This window comes from Strongyloides ratti (assembly GCF_001040885.1).
Source record: "Strongyloides ratti genome assembly S_ratti_ED321, chromosome : 1".
NCBI lineage: Eukaryota > Metazoa > Nematoda > Chromadorea > Rhabditida > Strongyloididae > Strongyloides > Strongyloides ratti.
In genome coordinates, this window is record NC_037307.1 from 10,684,632 (window position 1) to 10,710,533 (window position 25,902).

General features: G+C 23.5%; 8 protein-coding genes across 8 annotated transcripts; 4 read left to right on the forward strand and 4 right to left on the reverse strand.

Annotated features, from left to right (window-relative positions):
• Nucleotides 1–565: 565 nt before the first annotated feature.
• SRAE_1000327900 (Homeotic protein caudal) lies at nucleotides 566–3,833 on the forward strand (the record flags this gene model as incomplete). Its single annotated transcript, XM_024650450.1, has 4 exons — nucleotides 566–703; nucleotides 1,742–2,381; nucleotides 2,431–2,602; nucleotides 3,773–3,833. 4 exons carry the CDS (start codon nucleotides 566–568, stop codon nucleotides 3,831–3,833), a joined length of 1,011 nt encoding a protein of 336 aa, XP_024504227.1.
• A 2,668-nt stretch (nucleotides 3,834–6,501) lies between these two features.
• Nucleotides 6,502–8,706, reverse strand: SRAE_1000328000 (ATP-dependent RNA helicase DHX8; the record flags this gene model as incomplete). Its single annotated transcript, XM_024650452.1, has 3 exons — nucleotides 6,502–7,175; nucleotides 7,221–8,605; nucleotides 8,663–8,706. 3 exons carry the CDS (start codon nucleotides 8,704–8,706, stop codon nucleotides 6,502–6,504), a joined length of 2,103 nt encoding a protein of 700 aa, XP_024504228.1.
• Nucleotides 8,707–8,824: 118 nt separating this feature from the next.
• SRAE_1000328100 (NEDD8-activating enzyme E1 regulatory subunit) lies at nucleotides 8,825–12,942 on the forward strand (the record flags this gene model as incomplete). The annotated part of the gene is made up of 5 exons (XM_024650453.1): nucleotides 8,825–8,860; nucleotides 8,914–9,151; nucleotides 10,450–11,125; nucleotides 11,290–11,688; nucleotides 11,730–12,942. 5 exons carry the CDS (start codon nucleotides 8,825–8,827, stop codon nucleotides 12,940–12,942), a joined length of 2,562 nt encoding a protein of 853 aa, XP_024504229.1.
• Nucleotides 9,488–10,384, reverse strand: SRAE_1000328200 (Hypothetical protein; the record flags this gene model as incomplete). The annotated part of the gene is made up of 1 exon (XM_024650454.1): nucleotides 9,488–10,384. The coding sequence occupies one exon, from the start codon at nucleotides 10,382–10,384 to the stop codon at nucleotides 9,488–9,490; it is 897 nt and encodes a 298-aa protein (XP_024504230.1).
• A 693-nt stretch (nucleotides 12,943–13,635) lies between the features above and the next one.
• SRAE_1000328300 (Hypothetical protein) lies at nucleotides 13,636–14,787 on the reverse strand (the record flags this gene model as incomplete). Its single annotated transcript, XM_024650455.1, has 1 exon — nucleotides 13,636–14,787. The coding sequence occupies one exon, from the start codon at nucleotides 14,785–14,787 to the stop codon at nucleotides 13,636–13,638; it is 1,152 nt and encodes a 383-aa protein (XP_024504231.1).
• Nucleotides 14,788–17,711: 2,924 nt separating this feature from the next.
• Nucleotides 17,712–19,070, reverse strand: SRAE_1000328400 (Solute carrier family 35 member B1; the record flags this gene model as incomplete). The annotated part of the gene is made up of 5 exons (XM_024650456.1): nucleotides 17,712–17,758; nucleotides 17,798–17,915; nucleotides 17,966–17,971; nucleotides 18,027–18,888; nucleotides 18,940–19,070. The coding sequence occupies 5 exons, from the start codon at nucleotides 19,068–19,070 to the stop codon at nucleotides 17,712–17,714; spliced, it is 1,164 nt and encodes a 387-aa protein (XP_024504232.1).
• Nucleotides 19,071–21,121: 2,051 nt separating this feature from the next.
• SRAE_1000328500 (LMBR1-like membrane protein domain and Lipocalin-1 receptor family-containing protein) lies at nucleotides 21,122–22,816 on the forward strand (the record flags this gene model as incomplete). Its single annotated transcript, XM_024650457.1, has 2 exons — nucleotides 21,122–21,217; nucleotides 21,269–22,816. 2 exons carry the CDS (start codon nucleotides 21,122–21,124, stop codon nucleotides 22,814–22,816), a joined length of 1,644 nt encoding a protein of 547 aa, XP_024504233.1.
• Nucleotides 22,817–23,454: 638 nt separating this feature from the next.
• SRAE_1000328600 (Hypothetical protein) lies at nucleotides 23,455–25,844 on the forward strand (the record flags this gene model as incomplete). The annotated part of the gene is made up of 2 exons (XM_024650458.1): nucleotides 23,455–23,510; nucleotides 23,561–25,844. 2 exons carry the CDS (start codon nucleotides 23,455–23,457, stop codon nucleotides 25,842–25,844), a joined length of 2,340 nt encoding a protein of 779 aa, XP_024504234.1.
• Nucleotides 25,845–25,902: the final 58 nt, after the last annotated feature.

Below are 25,902 nucleotides of genomic sequence, written 5' to 3' on the forward strand. Positions count from 1 at the left end.
AGTCCATTCATGTACATAAAACAATTATTTTTGCTTGAAGAAAGTTTTTTCATATGAATATCATGTTTTGAAATGTTAGATAACTTATTGTATTCTTTGAGGAAAATTTCAAACTTTCCTCCTCGTTACTGAAATGATCAGCTACGTATATATAAAGTAGGTTTATGTATTTTGTTAACTTTAATTATCTGATCATTTTTATTATAATACTTATGTCCTTTTATTTTTATATTATATTATTATTATTATTCCATAAAATATTGTAAAAATTTTTATATAATATTTTTTAATTTTATCATAAGGTCAATAGGTATCCTCTTTAAAATTTATTATTGCCTTTTATTAAGAACTTGAAAGATAGTTTTATTTGAGAAAGTTCCCTTAAATAAAGGCGTGGTTAATAATTTTAAATTGTACAGTCATAACAATCCTACTTTCTTTTCTCTTAACATTCATATTATTACATGGTTCCTAAAATTCCATAATCTTCTAAATTCCATTTTTTTTTTCATTTTAAATACAAAAAAAGGATAGATAAAAATTCATTGTCATTTGTTTACAGGTCATGGTACGGTTAAATCTTTCTGGATTAATGTTAATTCATCAAAAAAAATATTCATTTAGATTAAAGAAAGCATACCGAAAGATAGGATATATTAGCATCCTTATTTGGAACATACCGCTATTAGTTACTATTTTAGGTGTCATATCATATTTGTTTAATCATTCATTGTTACCTCATTGAACTATTAAGTCGCGGGATTTCCTTATTAACCGTTTAAGATGTTGAGACATTTTAATGTATGATAAGTACAAGATCAGTTAATCCTTACTTTTTTATATTTAATGAGGGTGGTATAAAAAAAAAGTAGGAATATTAAAATGTCGGTAGATGTATTTTACTTTTATTTTAACTCCATGAGAGTTTTTTTTTATTTTTTTTTAAAAAATTCATTTAATTGAATATTCATTGATTTAATTAAACTAAAAAAATTTCGGAATAAATACCTTTTAACTTTTTTTGCTATATAAATATTAAAACTTCTTTGATATGATATGTCCATCATTATCAAAGTTATACACCGACATTTTCCATTACCATTTTTAACATCAACATTATTATCATATTTTTTTTAACTTTTTGTTTAATTAATTTGATTTATTGCTTACCTATCAAAAGTTAAATCTTTTTTTAAAAATTAAATTCATTTCTTAGTTATCTTTTGTAGTTAAGTTTTTTTTTAAAATTATTTTAAAACTTAAAAATCCAATAAATTTATTATTATATTTTTATTATTTTAGTTACATTTTCGTGATAATTCAAATCATAAAAATGTAACTTTAATTAATATTTTTATATAATAAGCTTCAAAATGTCAAAATATTTATTATACATATCATTAAATAAAACATTAACATATAATAATATGTTAATTTTATCAGTTAACATATTAAATTTTTACCTTTATGATAGATTTATGTTGACTTTTATTTATTATTTTTTTAAATAAATAAATATATCCAAGAAATTAATAGTAAAAAAAAAATATTTATGATCATTCTTATCATTATTTTAGTTTATGTACCATATATTGTTACCCCTTTAAAAGTATCCTCTTTGTCTCTCTACTTTTTTTATTATAATATATTCAAATTAATATACAATTTTCTCTTACACTATAGAAATTATAATCTTTAAAAAAAAAAATATGTAACTTATTAATATTTTCTTTTCTTTTAGAGCAATATGACAATGCTATCTTCACAAGGTGGGGTTCATGATATTGCTAGTACTAACGTATCATTTCTACCACAAGATACATTTACTACTAATAATTTTTATAATACTAATGCACAACCACTTTTAAATGATAATAATTCTAAAAATTGGACAAATTATTCTACACAACAAAATAATACAATTTCTAGTCAAAATAATACTTCTACAATTAGCAATAATACATCAACAGGAATGATTGATAATAATGTTTTAAGTAATCATACTGCTATGCTACAAAATCATCTCAATATGAATATTGACCAATTTAAATGGCCTGTTGATCCATTATATAATGCTGCCAATTTTGCAGTTGCTAATTCATTTTATGATAATAGTATACCCTATCCAACAGATCCATTTCCATCAACATCTACAGCACAAGCATTATCAAATTATAAGAATAGTGATATGAATAATTGTACAAGTTTAACAGCAGCAGCATGGAATAATTATCAAAATGTTATTTTACCACAAGGAAATACTTTTACTGGAAATTATCCATGGAAAATGTCAAATATAAATAATTTAAAAAATAAAGTTATTAAAAATGATAGTCATTTAACACATGATCCACCATACAGAACTGGACCAGGAACCAATAGTATGTTTTTTTTTTCATTATTTTTAATATTTATTAATTTGTACTTAAGATGTCAGAGTCCGAACATCAGATAAATATCGTATGGTTTATACTGATTTTCAACGTTTGGAATTAGAAAAAGAATACAGAACAATGCAATTTATTAATGCAGAACGTAAAGCACAATTGTCGCTTGATTTAAAATTAACTGAAAGACAGATAAAGATATGGTTTCAAAATAGGTAAGTTATTGTAATAAAAAAAAAATTTTCTTTTTGTCCTTATTTATTCACACAACATACTTCCTGTCATTGTTGTTAGTATTTTTTTGAAAATTAACACACTATCAAAACACTATTTCGGCATTTTAAAAAACTTAATGATTTATTAGGCGCGATGTAAGAATAATAAAAAAAAACTTTTATAACCTTCTTAACATCATAAAGTTAGTGGAATGAAAATGTGACGATATGATCACATATAAACGCAATAAATAAGCCGATAAGATGTAAAGGATATCATATCGTATACATAAGAGTAATCTTTCTTTTTTTTACGAAATAGTATCCTTTTTATTGTAAATAGTTTAATAATTGTTATATTAAATCTTTTTCACCTAAATACATATTTCTATATCATGTAAAAAAAAAAGTTATAATTTTTTTTTAGTTAACATTCATATTAAGTAATCATTAAAATGATCCTAATTATGAGTATTTATTTACTTCATTATTTTATGATATAGGATAATTATATTCCTAAGTAAAATTTTATAGTTTTATTCTTTTTGAATGAAACTTTTTATGGTTGATAATAAGTTGAAAATTTTTACGATATCATGAGTAATTATTAGTTTTAAGAGAAATATTTATGAGATAGTTGTAAAATTAGGATTGACATTTCTATTTAAAGAATGATGTAAGGAGAAGTGAAACATTACCTTTTGTAAAAGTACAATAATTTATTTACAAACATCTAAAATAAAAAAAAAATTTTTTTTTCTATGAATGTTTAGGGTAATAATTTATAAACTTCAAATTTTTCTTATCTTTAAATTTAATTTTCTCATACATCCATACGTTAAAACATATGTTTTTTAAATATACCTTGTCTATTGAGAAATGATTTACAACTTAAGCCATATCCAAAACAATACCTAATTTCTCTTCTGGTCATCGTATAAAATTAAGGAAAATCTTCTGACATACGCCGCCTTCTATAGAAATAGAGACTGTTTCCCCCTATAATTCTTACCAATGACATGCTATAAAACTTAGATCCTTTTATTTGTATAAACAAAGACTTGAGACAAAAAAAAAACAAAGATTTAAAAAGACAAAGAATATAAAGAGTATCATCTAATTAAAATACAGTATATTTTTTTTTTAAATAATAATTTAATTTATTTTAAGGAGAGCCAAAGATAGACGTGAAAAACAGAAGGGACATGGTGGAACATCACCTAGTATATAACTGGCGATTCAGTACGACATTTATTAGAAGTAAAGAGCATAGTAAGGGTTCAAGAATATTGTAGAACTCGGAGTTAAACATATATAAGGACGAGAAATTAATGAAATAATTATTTTATAAATATTGTTAATATCCTTAATTTAATTTTGTTATATATGTATTCAATTGTTTATTTTCGGAGAATTGTACTCAATTAAATTAAATAAAAATTTTACTTTTATTACATTTCTTTGACTATTATTAATGGACTGTATAATAAGTGATTTTTTTTTGAAGCTAACTATGATAAATTGCAGTTAAATTTGTTATTATTTTTGTAAATCATATGACTACTTATTTATATGTATTGTTGGACATTAGAAATATAACCAACTTTTGTCAAAAAAAAATTTTTTTTTGATATTTAAATAAATAGTTTTTTAAAGAGAAAGAATTCCAGAAATGTATAAAAATAATCATTGCAACTGGGATAAAAATATAGTAATAAATTTTAACCGACAAAGACTAATTTTAATGAAAATCTTTATGATTAGATAATTTATGCTTCTAAAGAGTGAAAGAGTACTTGGTAGTGTGAATGCAAAACAAGTTAATAAGAAGTGATAAAATTTCAGAAAAAGAAATTTATTTTGTGAAAATAATAATTCAAGATGAAGAATTTTCTAAAATTATTGAAAGAGAAAATTGATCTGTTGGTAATAGAGTTATAAATATGAATTTATCAAAAATAGATGCATTTGATCCATCAAAAAAGATATTTGAAGAATTTGCCGAAACTTTTAAGTAATATTTTGTTATAGGCAAAATTGGGGAAAAAAAGCTGTTTTTAATATTAAAGTTAAAGAACTCCATAGAAAAATTTATTCACTAAGAAAGATGACAAAGTGCTACAGTTTTCTATGAAGGGGTAAAAATTACATCTTCAGTAAATTTTGCAAATGGATTAGTAGAAGCAAAAAAAAAAAAAGATTTTGTCTGAAATTACCAAAATTAAAAAAGTTTTAAAAAATACTTTAATGAGTAATAAAAAGGCAGTCGAAAAGATAAAAGTAAATTTTTGTAAAATTGAATCTATCATTAGTAAAAGTGCAAGCGATATCAGTTTATTTAAAGAAAAAGTACCAGAAATCAAAGAGAAAGGGAATATAGAAAAAAAAGTGCATGCTTACAAATACTTTACTATTGTAATTCAATTCAATTTAAAATTTTACTATAGTTAAGATTTTTTTTTAAACAAAAAAAAAACAATAAAAAATATTTAAATAAATATGATTGTACTTGAATATTTTAACAATATATAAATTTTGAATAAAATAAATTGTAATATAAAAGTTACAGAAGTTAATTCTCATCATTCTTATCTTTATAACATATATTATCATAAGATATTTTTCCTTTTCAACCATTTAATGTCTTTTTATGTATAATCAACAATCTTATCTAAGTAAGAACGAACTCATTTATGTATATTCTTAACATGGTAAGCATACAATTACCATAATCAAACAAAAGTATTACAAGTAAAATAAAAAAAATGTAAACAACCGATATTAAAAGATATTAACATGACAATAACTATATTTATTATTAAAATAGTTAAGCATATTTGTTTATAATAGAATATTATTAATTAAACTATTGGATTGGTATTTGTTTAAAATTAATTATTATTTAAAAATTATATTCTTTATATATACAGAGGAGAAATAAGTTGTGTAAAATTATTTTTGATATTTTAATATTTAAAAAAACTTTTTTTAAATAAAAAAATACACAATCAACGATAAGCGTAATTGTTTTTAAAAAAAATAATTTTTTTATACTAATATTGCAGCATAAAGCGCAAAAAATAACAACATTAGCATCTGCTGCAAAATTGTTGTTTCCAGTTATTTTAAAGTAAAATTTATCCTAATGGTAAAAAAGGTTTGAGAAACCGTTTTTGATGCTAGCATTTCGCATATAATAATTTTTTAAACAAGATAAAAGTTTTTAAAGTTAGACCTAAAATTTCCATAATTTTTAAAAAGACTTATCAATGCAATAAAAGCATCATTCTTTTTTTTCAATTTTACACTTTATACCAATAAAAACTCTTCAATAAAAAAATAATAATTAACTTTTTTAATGCATATAAAGATATTATTGAATTCAAGGGATAAAATTATTGGATATTAAAAAATTTTGAAATTTATTCTTTTATAATTGTATCTAGTGTTTTACATATTATCATATAATGCCAAATAATAAAAACTAAGGGATAGAAATAATTTTTTTTTTAATTTATTATAAATAAAGATCAGTGATAACCATAAAAACAACAGTAACCAAAGTTAAAAAACAAAAGTATATAAAAAATTTTATCTATTTTGTTAAAGAAAGTTTTATAAAATATTTAGGGAAATTATGGAAACAACTAAAATAATAAAACTTTATTTTAGTATAGATGTAAAAAATTATAAAAAGAAATCAAATTTTATTAAATTTAAAAAATACAAATATGTTTCATACTGAATTTTATATAATTTTACAGATAATTGCAGTTAAATAGTTTATAGATAACCCATTATGTCCTGCGGGTAAGTGCACACTTTGCGTGTACTTGTTTACAAATAAAATACAAAGATAAAATTAAAAACAAATATCACAATTTAACAATTAAAATTTTTTATTTTCCTTTTTTCATCATCTTTTCAATATTTAAGAGACGTCTTTTTAACTCTGATGGAGGAAAAGATTCAGCATCATAATAATGTGGAGCAATTTGTAAAAGCCATTCAGGTTGAATTTCTGTACAACAACGGACAAAATCTTGTCTTGTTTGAATATATTCATTAAATAATAAAAATTCAGGTTTTGTATTTACAACTGAACTGGGATGGATAACAACAAGTTGCCCTTCTTTAGCAATTGTATAATGACCGGATGATTCACGAAAAGCAACTTGCGTAAAAAAGCCTGATAAGATAGATTTTTTTATGTTATTATAATAATCTGTATCAGAAAAATTGAGTTGTCTTTTCATTAAAGATAAACGTTCCATAATTCTTTCTAATTGAGTTCTAATACTTTTTGCATTAGATAATGTTCTAAAGTTAAGATAGTTTTCATAACACCATTGTGGTATTTCACCATTTCTTATAAATTGATTGTAAACATTTAATAATGTTAAATGATCACTACCAGAAAAAGCAAATCTATTTCTAGCATTATCAGCTTCATTTCTACCATTGGTGGGACGAACAAAGACCGGTGGAACAGATAACATAGCAACAATGGTTAGTACTTCTCGTGGTACAGAATATTTGTTAGAAGTGATTAAAGTTTTACACAATTGCGGGTCTAAAGGAAATTCACACATTAAACCTCCAATATCTGTTAATTCACCTTCATCATTGATAGCTCCTAAATTATGAAGTAACTCTAATGCTCTAACTAATGACAATGGTGTTGGAGGATCAATAAAATCAAAGTGAACTAAATCTGTGATACCGAGTTTAAGAAGTTGTAAACAAACAGAACTAATATTAGCACGTAAAATTTCAGGACTTGTTTGAGCACTCATAATAGTATTATAAGATTCCTCTGTATATAATCTAAAACATTTTCCGGGTCTTGTTCTTCCAGCACGACCAGCTCTTTGTTTGGCAGAAGCTTTAGATATAGCCGCAGGAACCAATGATTCAATACGTGTTTTAGGTTGATAAATTTTTTGTTTTGAAAAACCAGCATCAACAACATAAACAATACCATCAATTGTCAATGATGTTTCAGCAATATTTGTACTTACAACAACTTTTCTTCCTATCTTTCCATTTGTTCCTTTTGGTGGTTTGGAAAAAATTCTCCTTTGTTGGTCTGGTGGAAGAGTTGAGTATAATGGAATACAAGAAATTGGACCAACTAAATTTCCCATACTTTTTACTTCTTCTTCAATTTTTCTACACGCTTCATCTATTTCATCTTGTCCAGTCAAAAATACTAGTATATCTCCTTCAATTTCCTCTGTTTGATGAATAAATTTAACTGTTCTAACTGCAGCATCCAAATAATCATTTTCAGGAGTAGCTGAATAAAAAATTTCAACTGGAAATGTTCTTCCAGGAATTTTTAAAAATGGTGCATTATTAAAATATTTCTGGAATTTTTCTGCATCTAATGTTGCAGACATAATTACTATTTTTAGATCAGTTCGTTTGGCAGATAATTCTTTTAACAAACCCATAAGAATATCTGTAGTTAAAGTTCTTTCATGTGCTTCATCCAAAACAATTACACTATAACCTTTTAATTCAGGATCAGCCATAGCTTCTCTTAAAAGCATACCATCAGTACAATACTTTAATATAGTTTTTTCAGATGTATTATCTTCAAATCTTATAGTATAACCAACTTCACTTCCACAAGTAACATCCATTTCTTCAGAAACTCTTTCAGCTACACTCATTGCTGCAACACGCCTTGGTTGAGTACATGCAACTTTTAAGCGATTTCCAGTTTCAGCAGATTTTACTCTTGCATATTCTGCGCACCATTGTGGTATTTGAGTAGTTTTTCCAGATCCTGTCTCACCAACAAGAACAACAAATTGATTCAAACTTAACAATTCCAAAAATTTTTCTTTATATACCCAAACAGGAAGTTCCTTTCGTTTAGCCAATATTTCATAATATTTTGGAGAAAATGTTCTTCCAGTAAAGTAATTTATCTTATCAAAATTTTCTTCAATATTACGTTTAATAGATGATGAAAGTTCTTCAATATCATCGCTTCTATAAAAAGATAAAATTAGTATTAAAAAATTAATTTTAAAAAAATAAAAGACTTACCCTTTTCTTTTTAAATTAGATATATCTAATCTTTGTTTTGACATTTTTTTAAAAAAATATAGTATGTTATGAAACTGTTAGTAGACAATTGAAAATTCAAATAATGTCTAAATACAACTTTACTCCTTAAACGATATTGGTGTTGTGTATCTTTGTAAATTAATGTTATCTCATTTTAAGATTACTACTAATTTTGGAGCATGTTTTTTAATGCTTCATTATTTGTTTTCTTAATTATTTATTTAATACAGATTTTAAAATGCGATGATAAAAGTATTGTTTTAAAAATTGAAAAATTCTTTGAAAGTCCTACTCATGTAAATAATTGGGCTGTTCTCGTAGATACATCAAGATTTTGGCAGAATTATAGGCATGCATCAAATGTCTTATTGTTGTATGATAGAATTAAAAGTTTAGGAATTCCTGATTCAAATATTATTTTGATGATGGCTGATAACATTCCTTGTAATGCTAGAAATCCTTATGCTGGTATGTTTTTTTTTTTCTTTAAACTATTCGTAAATATATTTTGCCAAGTGTTTAAATATTCATAGAATTTTTGATAAGATGTACATAGTATTATAATTAATAATTAAAAATGGTATTTATATTAAAATTAAAAAAAAAACTTATTAAATATTTGTAAGACGTTATATACAAAACATTATATTTTAATAATTTTTATTTATATAACTTATGTTATTGTAAAAAGTAGGAGAAATTTAAGCTAGTATTTGTTATGAAAACTATTAGATTATATTAAATAATTAAAAAGTTTTAAATTTTTTTTTCATATTTAGTATCATAGTGCAAAACCTAAGATTTTTATTCTAATTCATTGATAATTTTAAGTGGATTACTGACATTCTTAGCAATTTTCTGTATTTTAATTACTTCTGAAAATTGAAGATGCCCAAGGAGTGATTTATTTAATCTTTGTACATTGTGTTTTGGGTGACTCTCAGAAATATTTTTTATCACCGCATTATTTTTTTGATGACTGTAAAATTGCTTACCTTTATTTGATGTTGAAATTAATTTTTCACCTATACTTGTTTTTATTGCTTGATGGAATCCAAAAGCTAAACTATATTTAACTCGTTTCCAAGGGAATTCAAATTTTTCACATATCTTAAAAACATCTCTTGCATCACATAACTTTGCTTCACCCCTAACACCAAAATGTTTTATTGAGACTGCTTGATTAATTTCAAAACTATAACCCACTTCTATTTCATATATATTAGATTTTTTTAACATTTTCCATTCACCATTTTGTTGACGACTACCAACTAGATAGGATGTAATAAACATTGGAATCAATGAATTTGGAGTTAAAATTTCAATTGAACATATTTTGGGTTCAGAAGGTACTGAATTAACTTTATATAGATTACTATTAGAATACCTTTTAATATACTTTATAGTTGCTATTTCTTTTAGACGAGCTCGCATCAAAAGTGATTCTAGTGCTACTTCTTTAACATTGGGATTATATAAAATACTTAAGGGACAATTTGGATTATAATCATACACCTCTTCTATTCGTTTGTATTTTTCACTACTTTTAAAATTTACTATTTTATCTTGATACATAGTAGTACCTTTAATTACTTCAGGTTTATTTGGATCAGGAGCTTTAAGTTGAATTTCATAATCCATCAAAAGAATTTCAGCATTCTTTTTACATAAGTCATTTTTGGTAATTGAATTGTTGTTCATGTTTATAAAAATATAATAATGACATTTTTTGAATAATTAATTTATTTTTATATTAATTTTTATAGGCAAAATTTTTGGTGAGACGGGAAGTAATAAAAATTTATATTCATCTACTGTTGAAGTTGATTATAAAGATTATGATGTTACTGTTCTTAATTTTATTAGAGTACTAACGGGTCGTGTGCATCCTTCACTTCCAAGAAGTAAAAGATTACTTTCTAATCACCAATCAAATGTTTTAATATATTTGACTGGTCATGGTGGAGAAGATTTTTTAAAATTTCAGGATAATGAAGAATTAACTTCAAAAGATATGGCTGATGCTATTGAAACTATGTATCAAAGACGAAGATTTAATGAATTACTTTTTATATCTGATACTTGTCATGCTGAGTCAATGTATACTCCCATTAATACACCTAATGTTCTTGCTACAAGTTCATCTTTAACACATGAAGAATCATATTCATTACAAGTTGATCATAATATTGGTGTTTATGTCAATGATAGATATGCTTATTATGTTAGTGAATTTTTAAAGAATAAAGTTAGTAATCTTGAGTCTAATTCTACAATGAGAGACTTTTTTGAATCATGTCCTATAACAAAATGTTTATCAACAGTTGGTGTAAGGGAAGATTTATATGAAAAAGATATAGATAAAGTTCGAGTGACTGATTTTTTTGGTTCTAAAAGAATCTTTACAACATTTAATGAAGAAATGGAGATTGAAGATGAATGGTTTAAATGAAAAAAATGTATTATTTATTAATAAAAAAATTTTATTTTAATTTTTTTTAATTAAAAGTTTATTGCTAATAATATTTTTTTTTGTTTATTTGTTTTTATATAATTTATAGAATGGCACAAGATCGCTACGATAGACAAATTCGACTTTGGGGTGAGGATGGTCAAGAAGCTTTAAATCATGCATCAATTCATATTATTGGAAGTGATGGTTTAGCATTTGAAATTTTAAAATCACTTGTTCTTGCTGGAATTAGTGAATTTGTTATTATTGATGATGCCATTGTTGAACAAAGGGATATTGATACAAACTTTTTTGTCTATCCTAGTGATATCGGAAAAAATCGTGGACAAGTACTTAAAGAAAGATTATTACAACTTAGTCCTTCCGTTAAAGGTCTTGTTGTTAATGAAAGCCCAATTGAAGTATTTAGTAGTACTAGTAAAACATTATGGGAAGCATCAATAATTATTGTTAGTAATTGTGGAGAGTTTGCTTTAACAGAAACATCTATGAGATTTTTTGATGATGTTGAAAAAAAGATTTTTCTTGCTAGGTAAGATTTTTTTTTTTTAATTTTGTTATATTTTTTTCTAGAACAATTGGTTTTTTGGGAATGATTCGAATATCATTTAAAGAACATATTATATTAAACAATAAATTATCAGATAAATATCCCATTGATTTACATTTAACAAATCCTTGGAAAGAATTAGAAGAATATGTTAATAGTATAGATTTAGAAAATCTTTCATATAGTGATCATTCACATGTTCCGTTTTCAATAATTCTTATGAAAGCATATAAAAATTATTTATCTGATCATCCTGATGAAAAATTTTTTGTTGAATCATTTAAAGAAAAAAAAGAATTTGAAAAATATATTTTAGATTTAAGGAAATTTAATGATAAAGGACAGGAGGGAGAAAATTTTAAAGAAGCAATTAATAATATTGTTAGATTTATGAAAAAACCTAAATTTCCTGATGGTTTAATAAGATTATTTAATGATGATAGATCAAATAATATTATAATGGCAGCAAGAGAACCTATATGGACATATATTGCTGCTATCAAAATATTTTATGAAAGGTATAACTCGTTACCTGTTCAGGGTTCATTACCTGATATGTTAAGTGATACAACAAATTATACAACATTACTAAATATTTATAAATCAAAAGCTATTGAAGATGCTGAGAAGGTTAAGCTTATAAGACAGGATCTCTTAAGATCAGTTAACATACAACTGGATGATTTTAATGATGAAATGTGTCAGAAAATTTGTAAAAATATTACCTATATGGATATTCAGAATGGTTCAAAATTTATGGAGACTTTTGATGGAGAACTTCAAAAATTGTTTTTGAAATTTATTGTTCCAGATGAGGATGATAATAATTTTGATAATACTATTAATTTAAATGCTACATGGCTTTTTATATTTAAAATATATGATTGGTTAACGGAACAAGATCCAACTATTCTTAATGCATCCGATGAGATTTTTGAAAATAAATTAATTGAATCAATGCTTATGTGTTTTAATGAAATAATACAGTCATCTTGTATCTCAAATGAAGAAGAAACGGGCAATTGGACATTGGAACGTTTTATGAAGATGTTGCCTCTTAAAGCAGTAACAGAATTTGTTCGTTGTAGAACGACACAATTAGTACCAATAAATTCAATTGTTGGTGGAATAGCTGCACAAGAAGTAATAAAAGTGATAACCAAACAATATGTTCCGGTGGATGATTGTTTGATTTTTGATGGTTATAGGCAAACAACGGAGACATTTAAGTTTTAAACTTTTTTATCCCCTATAATTATATATTAATTTAATTATAAAAATTTTAAAATAAAAGAGATATTTTTTTGTTCTATTACTTTATTACTAGTATCTTCATAAAAAATATATATATCACAATTTTATAATAACTACTACACAAATAAAAGTTAATTTTTTTATATGAAAATTAATAAAATATAAAAATATTACCATAGTACATATTTTATAAATCATAAAAATAATAGCAGAATTTTTTTTGGTGAAATATTTGAAATTTGTTTGATTTTAAAAATTTACCTAACTATATTTTAAAATTAGAAAATAAGTTTACTTCATCATTTTATATGCACATATGTGTTTTGCACGCATTTGTTAATTTATTCTATTAGTACATTTTCAATATACTAGAAATTATGAACACATAATACTTTAAGAATACATGTTTTTTGTTTCTATAATATCAATGTGAATAAATAAAAATACAATAACTTTAAATTGTCTTGATTAGTTTTATCATGTTTCGTAACCTTTATATTTAAGCTTTTTTGTATGAATATATTCATTATAATTATATTGATAATTATTGTCATTTTGAAGGGAAATGTACTACCCAATCATATGGTAAAGAATATTTTATAAATTACCAAATTAATAAACAAAGAGAATATTTAGAATATATCAAATTTATAAATTATAAAATAAATTCCATATCTAACTTTTTTCAGAGATTATTGTTTCATTACTATAAGTAGAAACAATATCAAAATCTAATTCAGAAATCTTTGTCATTTTATTGACATTGTCGTCATTTAAAGAATTTCTTGAACTAATTAGTGAAATAGAATCATTTAAATCAATATCATCATTTTCAAATACACAATTTTCTTCTTCTACCATTTCAGGGCTTGAAAATTGAAACATTAACTCTTTGTCTAAAGATTCCCATTCACTATCACTTGATAAATCACTAGCTTCTGGTCGAAAATCAATAATTTCCATATTTAATGATGATGAAGATAATTCACTATCTTTACTAGGAAAATGTAAATCTTCAGGCATTTCAAAAGCAGTAATTGTTTTTTCAATATTAGTTTCAAAATCAGAAACCGTTGTACAACTGTCACTAATAGAAATATTTTCTACTTCATTAAAAAAAGTATCACTTTTCTCTTTAACATCAGATAAATTTTTTTTTATTTCTTTTATTGAATTTGTTTTTGATAATAATATAATATCTTTTTCTAATTTAGAATATTGATTATGCATTATTCGATTATCTAATTTTTTAGTTTTTGATTTATTAGTATTTATTGAATCATTTAACAAAATATTTATATTATGCAAATGTGGTTTACCCAGTGTTTCCGTTTGAATAGAATTTGCAGTATCTGTTTCTGGATTACTTAACATTAAATGTGAAGGAACATGGCTATTTGCTTTTTCATCATACTGATAATGATCGTAATCACAATTAGTAGTGATACATTCAATAGGAGTATATAAAACGCTTGTACAGTAATTATTATTTAGAATACCTTCTTGTAATGATAAACTATAATTTATAATATTTTCACGATCTTTAACAATAACAGAAATAGTAATATTTTGAATCATATTCATTTGATCTTTTAAATTTGGATATTCTAAAGTAATATATGACCAAAATGTGTCTTCATTAGAAATTTCAACAACTTCATCTTTATCATTTTTAAAAAAAAGATTTGGAGAACCAACACATAAAAATTCTGGAACCATACAATTATAAACTTTAAGAAGTTCTGAATAATCAAAGTGTTGATTTTTTTGAACTTGTTTCATAAAACTTCCAAAAAAAACTTTAACCAATAAGATTACTGTTGCCATGTATCCTAAAAAACAATATAATATAAAAATAATTATAAATAGAAAAGAAGAAAGTCCAAATGAACTTCATTAATTTTTATCAATAATAAATTTAATATATTGAAAATAAAAAAATCACAATAAATTGTATCTTAATGTAATAAATAAAAAGTGAAATGATTAAACGTTTATGGAGTATCCATTTTTATACATACTATTCCTTCAATGGAATATATAAACGACATCATATGATCTTAAATTCTCTGCCCTTAAAAAAATTTTCTTCTAATTATCAATCAACATAAAATAATAACTTTATTATACTTTTGATGATAAAATATTATGAAATGTTGAAATAATTAATCATTAACTATTCATTTTTTTGCATATAAACATGCAAGTAATAAAATAAAGAATGAATAATTATTAAACACCGTTTTTCGAAATGTTAATTTTATAATTACAAAAAAGTAATTATATTTGATAAGAACGTCAAAAAGTACAAATATATTTGATATAATAAACAATCATTTATAAATAACAAGATGTTAAAAACAAAATTTTGCTGATAAAATATATAGTTATAAGAATAAAAATTATTATTATTTGTAGAGGTTAATATATTAAGTGATAAAAAAAATATCTTTGTTTACATTATTAAATAAATTTCAAAATACAATTGTAGTAACAAAGTTAAATAAAGAATTTTCAAAATTACAATAGAAAAATTTACTTTTTCCACTTTGTCATTCTTTAAAAAAACAAATATTCATGAATGTTATATTTATTAAAACATTATACTACACAGTCAAGTGAAACAAAAAAAAAGTTAATTGATGTAGATAATCATTGAAAAAGATATGCACTTTTTAATAAAATCAATTTAAATAACTTTTAATTTAAAAGACAATTTTTTAGTTTTTAAAATATTAAAATTGACTAAAAAACAATTGCTGGTAACTTTTTTACTATTGAAATTTCTCTATAAAAAGTAAATTTGAATAAGTTAAGACAAGGGAAGTAATTACTTTTCAAATATCAACAATAATTTAAGTTCTAAAAAATTTGACAAAATAAAGTATAATTATTAGTTTTGAATGTATATTTTTAGTTTTAAAAAAAGTTATTTTTTTACTACTCTTGCTTCAAGTCAAGTTGAAAATGTTTGAACCAATTATAAACATTTGAAAATAGTAAAAGTATTTTTATGAAGACAATTTTTTCTGTACTAACTTTTTAGGAAAAATCAAATTAAACTAGTCACATGGTAATAGAAAAACTTTCAGAAGAAATATGAAAAGTCAGTAACAATGAATATTTAGAAAAAATTTTCGCCCTTGGTTGTAACTTTTTTAAAAATGAAGATAGAAACAAGCTGATTTCTGGAATCAACTACTAATCAGTTTTCAGGCAGGGTCTACGTTTAAACCATTTTTATATCTCTAATAGTTATAAAGATATAAAAAATGATGACAAAGATTTTGGCGCGCAAAAATACCAGAGATTGTATCTCAAGAACGGTTGAAATTTAAAAAATATTTTCAACGTGAGCTATAGTTTAAAAGTGTTAAGAAGTCCAGCGCATCTAGTCTCGTGCTTCTAGGAGCTCATTTACTCAAGTTATGAGTCTCGTACTTGAAACTTTTTCAAGATACATTTTGCCTCATATCTTGGGATAGAGAAAAGATACGGAGATGAGACTACGTTTAATCGACTTCTCTCAAAAAAATGATCTAAAACAGTTGTTTTAATTGTAACATTTTGAATTGTAAAAATGAAGTCGGATTTTTTCAAAAAATATTCCCCACTTTCGCCTCTAACTTTGACTCATCACAACTCCTCAAGTTTTGGTCTCGATATAGCCTTGATTATATTTAAAATTTATCATTTTTCAAGGGCTATCAGATGAGTGTAATTTCATTTTGAAATTCCAAAAAAAAATTTTTTTTAGTACTTATGCTGAAGATCAAGTTAGAAATATTTGGACTAATTGTGAAATTCAGTTAAAATTGAATATATTTTTACATAAACAAGTTATTCTAAACTATTTTTAAAAAGTAAACGAATGAAACTAGTCCCATTGTAATCTGACAAGTTTCAGCCGAGATATGAGAAGTCAGTAACAATGAATATTTAGAAAAAATTTTCGCCTTTGGTTGTAACTCTTTTAAAAATGAAGATAGAAACAAGCTGCTTTCTGGAATCAACTACTAATCAGTTTTCAAGCATAGTCTACGTTTACACCATTTTTATATCTCCAATAGTTAAAAAGATATAAAAAATGATGACAAAGATTTAGGCGCGCAAAAATACCAGAGATTGTATCTCAAGAACGGTTGAAATTTAGAAAATATTTTCAACGTGGACTATAGTTTAAATGTGTTAAGAAGTCCAGCGCATCTAGTCTCGTGCTTCTAGGAGCTCATTTACTCAAGTTATGAGTTTCATGCTTGAAACTTTTTCAAAATACATTTTGCCTCATATCTTGGGATCGAGAAAAGATACGGAGATGAGACTACGTTTAATCGACTTCTCTCAAAAAAATGATCTAAAACAGTTGTTTTAATTGTAACATTTTGAATTGTATCAATGATGTCGGATTTTTTCAAAAAATATTCCCCACTTTCGCCTCTATCTTTGAGTTCCTACAACTCCTTAATTTTTGCTTTTGATATAGCCTTGATTATATTTAAAATTTATCATTTTTCAAGGGCTATCAGATGAGTGTAATTTCATTTTGAAATTCCAAAAAAAAAATTTTTTTTTAATTATTGGTTATATTTCAAAAAAATAATATAAAAGAATAATTTTTTTGTAGAAAATTTGATTCTATTAACTTAGAAAACAAAATGAAGATTCATTAAATGACAAATGAATATTATTGAATAAAAAAATTTCTATCAACTTTATTTGTATTTTTAGCAATTCACAATACTACAAAAAATTCATTGACTTATATAACAGTTAAGATATTGCAACAAAAACATATATTCTACAAAAAATAGAAAAAAATTATGAATTGAATTGTTACCTTTTTTTATTAAAAATAAATTTACAAAATCTAGGATGTCGTAAATCCTATTCATAAATTTCAATGTAATAGGTATATTTCCACCAATAATAGTAAAAAACAAAACAAAAAAAAGGAACTAAAATATAAAGCTTTATTAATTGTAACGGCAACCATTTTTTTTCAAACGAATCTCTGAAAAGTATAAAATTTATACTTTTTGTCTGCCTTCACTCAAAAACTAATTTACTTTTTGCTTACTAGATGCTGCTTTTTTGCTTTCTATAGCATCTAATAATAGTGCTCCAAATACAATAATTGTCCCGATAGCTTGTTGTGTAGAGAAATAATGACCAAATGCAACAACCGACAAAATAATAGAAATAATTTTTCTTATTGTTGTTACAATTGAACATGTTAATGGTCCAAATTCTGTAACAGTTTTAAATATAAAACATTGACCTAAAGCTGATGCAAAAGAAAGTGATAAAATCAAGTAAAGAGCCTCCATATGTTTTTGGATGAAGGCATAAAAACCCATCAATTCTCCAGAATAAAATGTATAAATAAATAAATATATTGATGAAAATAAATTCATAAAAAACATCATTCCCCATTTATCACTATAGTGATCCCGTCTTATTCTATCTTGGATAGCACCTGTAGTTCCATCAGCAGTTAATGAGATCAATAACAATAATTCTCCATATCCAAAACTAAAACCACTTTTAGAACCTGCTTTGCTACCTTTGTAACTAAAAATTACTACACCAATAACAATTAATAAAACATAAAGATATTTTTTTAATTTGTAATGTTTAGAAGCAAAAAGAACTCCTAAAATCATAATTGGAATAGGTTTACATGATTTTCCTAACACCTGAGTAGGATATGGTACATGTTTTAATGCTGAATTTGAAGTAAGCATTGCTATTAAATAACTAATAGCTATAATAGCATAACTTCCCCTTGGTACTGTATCCTTTTTAATTGTATTTCCACTAATTTTTGAACAAAACATGGCAGTTAAAGCATTAACAGAACATTGAAAAAAGACTAGAGGTAAAACGTAATTAAATTTTTCTCCTTCGTTTCCATAATTTGTTAAAAATCTAAAAAAAAATAGACATCAATTAAATTTTTTTTTTTAAATTCTAACTAACACTTTTTCTTGAATATACCCAAAAATAGTATATCCAAAAACAATACCAGTTGTACACAATATTAAATGAAAAGCTTTTGTAGACCAACTTTTTTGTTCATGAACATTTAATGTAGACTGTTTTTTAGTCATTATTAATTATTTTTCCTTTGTATATAAATATATAATAATATTACAAATTAGTGTTACAACAAAAAAATTCTAAAAAATTTTGACCTACGACTATTCAATAGAATTAATACCAACCAATCTTCATTCTATCATTTATTAATCAACCAACCACATCATTTAATGGTAACGTGGCTTTATGCACAGCGACAATTATTGGACAATCGTCATCACCCCCTACTATTTTTATATATAATATGAATAAAGAATGTTTAAAGCATTGTTACTTGGTTGTTATATTTAGAGTCGAATTGAGTAAAAAAGAAAAGACTTCAAGTTTTGTTGTTGACAAAGGAGGGAGAATACGATGTTAATGGGGTGTATGTATTTTGTTTAACTAATAAGGTACTATCTTTTTTTTTTATTATCGTCATATATAAAAAATAACAAATAAAAAATATGTGGAAAATTAAATTACATGCTTCTTTTTTTGTTATTTTGTTATTATATATATATTTTTTCTTTTATCAATCAGCTCAATATTGTTTTATAATTTTTGGTTTGTTGAAATAAAATCACATTTAAAATATATATTTCAATAAAATATATAACTATGATACTAAGTCATTTTTGATATTTGTCAAAGTTAAATGCTACTATATATTTTAATAATTACCCATTACTCCATCTAGATTTACTTTTTGATTGAGTTAGATATGATTTCTAATGTTGCTGGCACGTGACATTTTATATATAAATAAGCAATAAAATTTTATAAATTATCACTGAATAGTTAAAAGTTTTTCAATGTAGTTTATTTAAAATTTTTAATTTAAAATTTACACTTTTCTATAGTTGTATTTGTCAACAGATTATATTGTAATTTTTATCAAAAGTTATGTTAACTTAAACAAAATTCAAAATGACAATTTTGTATTGTAATCATATATTTTTATATTAAAAAAAATTATTTAATGAGCACATTAAAATAATGGTTTTGAATGCATATTCATATTAACACTATGAAATTATAGCTGGAGGCAGGATGATTTATATATAATTACGTAGTGTTATATTGTATTTTCCTCTATATTTATCTATGACATTTTTCATAGTAGTTTATATTATCTTTAAATATTACACAATTAATGCGGAGCCAGATTTTACGTAAAATTATTAATGACCATTTCTTGTGATAACACATATAATCTACTTGAAATATTTTTATATCTAGTAAATTATGAGTAAAATATTCATATGAAATTCAATTGAATTTATATAAACCCGATTGTACTTTACTTGATAATTTTAATAAAATAATGTATTTGCTCCCACAATGTGATATTATCAGCTATATGAATAAAATCTATCAAACTTTTATTTGGTAAATATTTATAGTAAAATTATATATATATATATTAATGGTATTATTAATGATATTAAATATATTCTTGTTAAGCATAAAACGTCTCTAATATTTTTTATTTAGAGTGCACTTTACCAATTAAAAACTAAAGCATATCAAGCTTGTGGATTTTTATTTATTTTTTTTTTGTTTAAAATATGGATTTAATTTTTTTTTTGACCTTATTTCAATACAATTATTATTAGTATTTATGTAATCTTTGAATATTACTAATACACTATAGGAATATTTTAAAATTGTATATTAAAAATATCATTAGTTTGCTATTATTAATTTGTTATTTTGTTTAATATTTTCAAATAGATTTTTACCAATATTATTTATTTTTATACATAATATATAATTAAAAATATAATGATTTCTTGGAAAATACAATTATCTATGGATGAATTGTTTATCTATTTTTTTCAAAATATTTATTAATTTGACTTTATAGATATTTCCATATCAGCATTTTTTTTTAAATTGCTTAACAATATTTTTGTTATTTTATACAGCGTTAATAATTGTTATTTTATTATTTATTTTAACAAGTGTATTTTCAGATTATAAGTGATAATACTAACTTTTGAATATTAATTATTTTAGTATATACTTCGATTAACGAAGATTATATTAAAGAAAATGAGATATGGAAAAGCTATCTATAATGCTCCAACCACCACAAAGTGGTTTAGACCCTGATCCTAATGATCCATTTTATTTGGAAGAAGAAGCATTTCATGATTCTGTTCGTGTTCAAATTGTAAGTTTTTTTTTTCTATTATTTAAAATTTAATATAATTTTTATTTTAAGATTTGTTTATTAGTGTATATATTGTTTTATCTATGTAGTTATTCTGTGATTCGATACTACAGAACAAGATCTGATTTCGATGAACTATATTCTGGTGATGAAGATTATTTTGTTTATCGTATAGCTGTCTGGATATGTACAAATTCACTAGCAACTGCAATATCTGCCATATTTCTTTTACCTTTTTCTATATTAGGAACTGAAATACGACAAGTTTATAAGGATAATTTTTATATAGCATGGTTGAACTGGGACTTGATATATACAATGTGGAATTACGTGTTTACTTTTTCAAATATTTCACTTTTTATTTTACTGCCATTTGCCTATTTTTTTATAGAATCCCAAGGATTTCATGGAGCAAGAAAAAGGTTAAAATCAAGGGTCATTGAAGCAGCTTGTGTATCTTTTTTCCTAATAATAATTATCACATGTTTAGTAGATTTATGTTATACAATGTTTTTTGCATCAACGTATTCTTCTAATGATGGGATTAATAATTCAACAACAATACAAGGATGGAGAAGAATAACACAATTGCATTTAACGGTACTTAATTTTACATCTGTTAATATTCCGATGATTTATTCGTTTTGCTCATTAATTGGTTTAACATTGTTTTTGATTTCAACACCATTTGGATTTTCTAGAATATTTGATTGGTCATATAATTTATTGATAAAACAACAGTCAATAAATTATTCTTTTAGCACAATTAATGACTCCAATGAAAATAGTATTGATAGGAATAGAAGTTCTCATGAATTTTATAAAAAATTAGAAAAAACAAAGACTCTTTCGTTACGAAGAAGAATTAGTGGAAATGTAGAAATTATTACAAATGATAGTAATGATAATATTGAAATATTTGAAGATACTCATAAATATTGTTTTTTTAAAAAATTAAATCCAAGTAGAAATGGTCATGTTGGTGCTTTAAGAATAGGTCAACTATTAAATATTTGTAAGATAACATTTAATCTGGTAAAATATCCTCTTTTGATGATTGCAATACTTTTATTGACTACAATTTTCGTTTTAATGATAACTATTAATACATTAACAATATTATTTGGATTTCGTTCTTTACCACATTATGTGCAAATAGTTGAAGTCAATTCAAGACATGTAAATGGAATAGTATGGTCAACAATAGAAATAGCTGTTATAACGTATATGTTTGCATTATCTTTAGCGGGAGTATATTCACTTCCTTTTCTTAGAAGAATGAAACCCAAAAAGTCTATGACATCAATGACATCTGTAATAGGAAATTCTACACTTATTCTTTGTTTATCATCAGCTCTCCCGGTAACATCAAAAATACTTGGAATAACAACATTTGATTTATTAGGAAAATATGGAACATTAACTTGGCTTTCAAATTTTTCTTTTATATGGTTTTATAATGTAGTATTTGTTTCTATTACAATATCTTGTCTTCTTAACAAACTAACTTTACAAGTAAGAAATGAAATAGTTACAAGATTTCAATATTTTCTAAATCGTAAAAAATTTGTAACAAGAATGGAATACAAAGATAAGTAGAAACTTTTTATATATCATATAATAGATGAAAAAATAATGATCTCATAAGACACTGTATTTTACCTTATTAAATAGTATGTAAAGTTTATTTTAATTAATAATATTCTTAAAAGGTTTCATAAATTAGATATTATTAAAACTTTATTCTTAATTTTTATCGGGTGAGATTTGTGTAATTATTAAAAAAAAATAAATTTTAAATCTTGTAATTTAAATGTAATTTTTTTAAGCTTAATAAAAAATAATATTAAATGATTTTGTTTTTTTAGTTATTATTGTAATATATCCGTGATAACTTAAATAAATATTCTAAAAAATAATTTTACAACTTCTAAAAGATTGTTTTTATTTATAAAATAAACAAAGTTATATTTCAATGTTCAACAAACTTTTGCTATTTAGATATAATACAACTTCTAGTTGTTGAAATAAATAATTTTAAAAAAATATAAATATTTAAGTTGAATTAATGTACAAATTTTTCAGTAATTTAATCATAATTATAAAATTTCTTATATAAAAGATAAACAAAAAGTTTTACATTTTTATGTTCAATCTTATGTGGAATGTTCACTAAACAAATTGGAAAAATATTAATTTAAATTAGAAATTTTTATTTCTTCTTGATATTAACGCTTATGATTCAAATTCTAATAAAAAAAAGAAATTTTTTTCGTAATTTTTTTGAAGCACGGTAAGTAACATTGTATTTTTAAAATAGAAAAATGATGATTGTTTTTGTAGAAAATGTTTTATACAAACTGAAGCTGTGGGAATAGAAAATATTTTACTAAAAGAAGTAGAAATTTCTGAAGATGAATCACTTAAAAAATTGGATTTTTTAAATATTGATGCAAAATTCTTAAAAAACAAGTTAAATATTTCAAACAAAGGAAAAATTGATTCAGTAACTACTTTTTGCAATATATTTTCTGATGTTGAAAAAAACCTATCTATTTCAAGTCAAACTTTTATTAATAATTTTTTAATACCATTAGAAAAAGATGAAAGAAAATTTATAGATTTTATAAGATGCGATGAATCTAAAATGAATTTTTTGATATCATTATGTGGGAAATTAATGACAGATGTCAATAGAAATGATAGGATTTATATTTTAAAAAGATTATGTAAATCATTTAAAAGTCATGATTTTGAATTTACTTTAACAACAATCAACACAATATTAAAAGTATTAGAGGAAAATAATGAACATTTTGATGTAGAAACAATATTAACGAATTTGGAAGTGAAAAGAAATTTAGTTCCTGATGTAGAATTTTTAAAATATATGATGTATCATTACGCCAAATGTGGTTTGTTAGATGATTTAAAACAATTAAAAGAAAAATTTGTTGAAAAAAACATAATTAGTTGCAAAGAATTTGAACTAGCCATGATACGATGTTTATCAGTTAAAAAAAAAGACACAGAATGTGACGTTTTAATAAATTCTTTTAATGAAAAATATGATAAAGCCAGTAACTTTGAAGCTTTGTCTCAAGCAATTGTTGGTTCTTCTCAACAAGTTAATTTACCAAGAATTACTTGTTTACTTCATAAAGCACTTATTTTTGACGTTAAATATGATAAAATGCAACTTTTTTATGAGTTGCCAAATGAAGTTATAATGGATGTAATTTGGAATCTGGAGGAAATGTCTTTACCTGCTGATAAAATTAGTGCTAGAAATGCTATAGATAATATTTTAAATATAATAGAATCTAGCACATTTCCATCCATAATTTTAACTAAAGAATGTGAAAGACATATCAGTGAAGGACATTATCATATAGCTGTAAAATTTATTAAATGTTTATATAACCGAGAAAAATTAAAGAACCCTCAAAGTGATTTTTACTTTAATGATTATCTGATAAAACAAATTATTCAAAGAATGATAGTAAATAATGTCGATATTACAGAAGTTAAATCTATTGCTTATCAACTGGCTGTTTCTATTGAAAACAAATTTATCGTTTTCCGTGAAATAATTCATCATATATTAACATATAAGGAATATAAAGATTATGAAAGATTTGAAAAATTTATATCTTTTATTGATGAAATTGATCCTTGTCGTGAAAGATATCACCTTATCTATCCTTTTTTAGCTAGTGAAAATGATGTAAGAAAAAAATTAACTATTTTATTTATGTTTAAATCTACAGGATATCATGATTTAACAAAATTAAATTTTGAACTTGTTTATAAGTATATAATTAATCAAATTATATTTTATGGTGTGACAAAAGAACGTTTCAAAACTAAAAAGTATAATATTTTTGAACAAATGAGTATGATATTTAGTAGTTATCAAATTTCAAACAACGAAATATATTATTGGATGAATAAATTAAAAAAATATGCCCAAAGAAATAAGACTCATAGAGATAATATTTTTTTTAAAGAATCTTTATCAGAATGGTTATACAAAAATTATAAACAAAAATATTTTTTAGAATCAACAAATGATATGAAAGGAAAAGACCTTAAGATTATTTTAAAAGATTGTATAAAACAAAAAAATCTAATAAAAATTCATGAAATAATGAATAAAAAAAGTACATATCAAGTTATTAAAGTTAATTCTTACATTGATAAAATTCTTGAAATATATTTACAACATGGTTCATGGGATGAACTAATAACTTTTCTTAAAAATGCTTCTAATTACTCTACACTTATTGACAAAACAACTATATCACTAAGTCACGAACAAATTTTTAAAATTTTAGAAATGTTTACTGAAAGTTCTAAAAAATTTGATGAATTGATAAATATAATATATTATTTAAAAATGAAATTTCCAATTACTCATTCTAATGGCATAAACAATTGGAATTTATTGAAAAGAGCTCGAAAATTAATACAACTAAAGACAGTTGAAACAAAATCAAATAAGAAGATTATAGTTGAGAATCAAATTTATATTGTGGTATTAGCAGAGTTATTAAACAATCTATTTATAAAATGTTCTAATGAAAAATATGAAATAAGTAATCATGGGGCCATATCTTGTAAATGAAATTTTAAACATTGTGATAAGAATAAGGGTGAAAAATTTTTTTTAACTTTAAAAATAA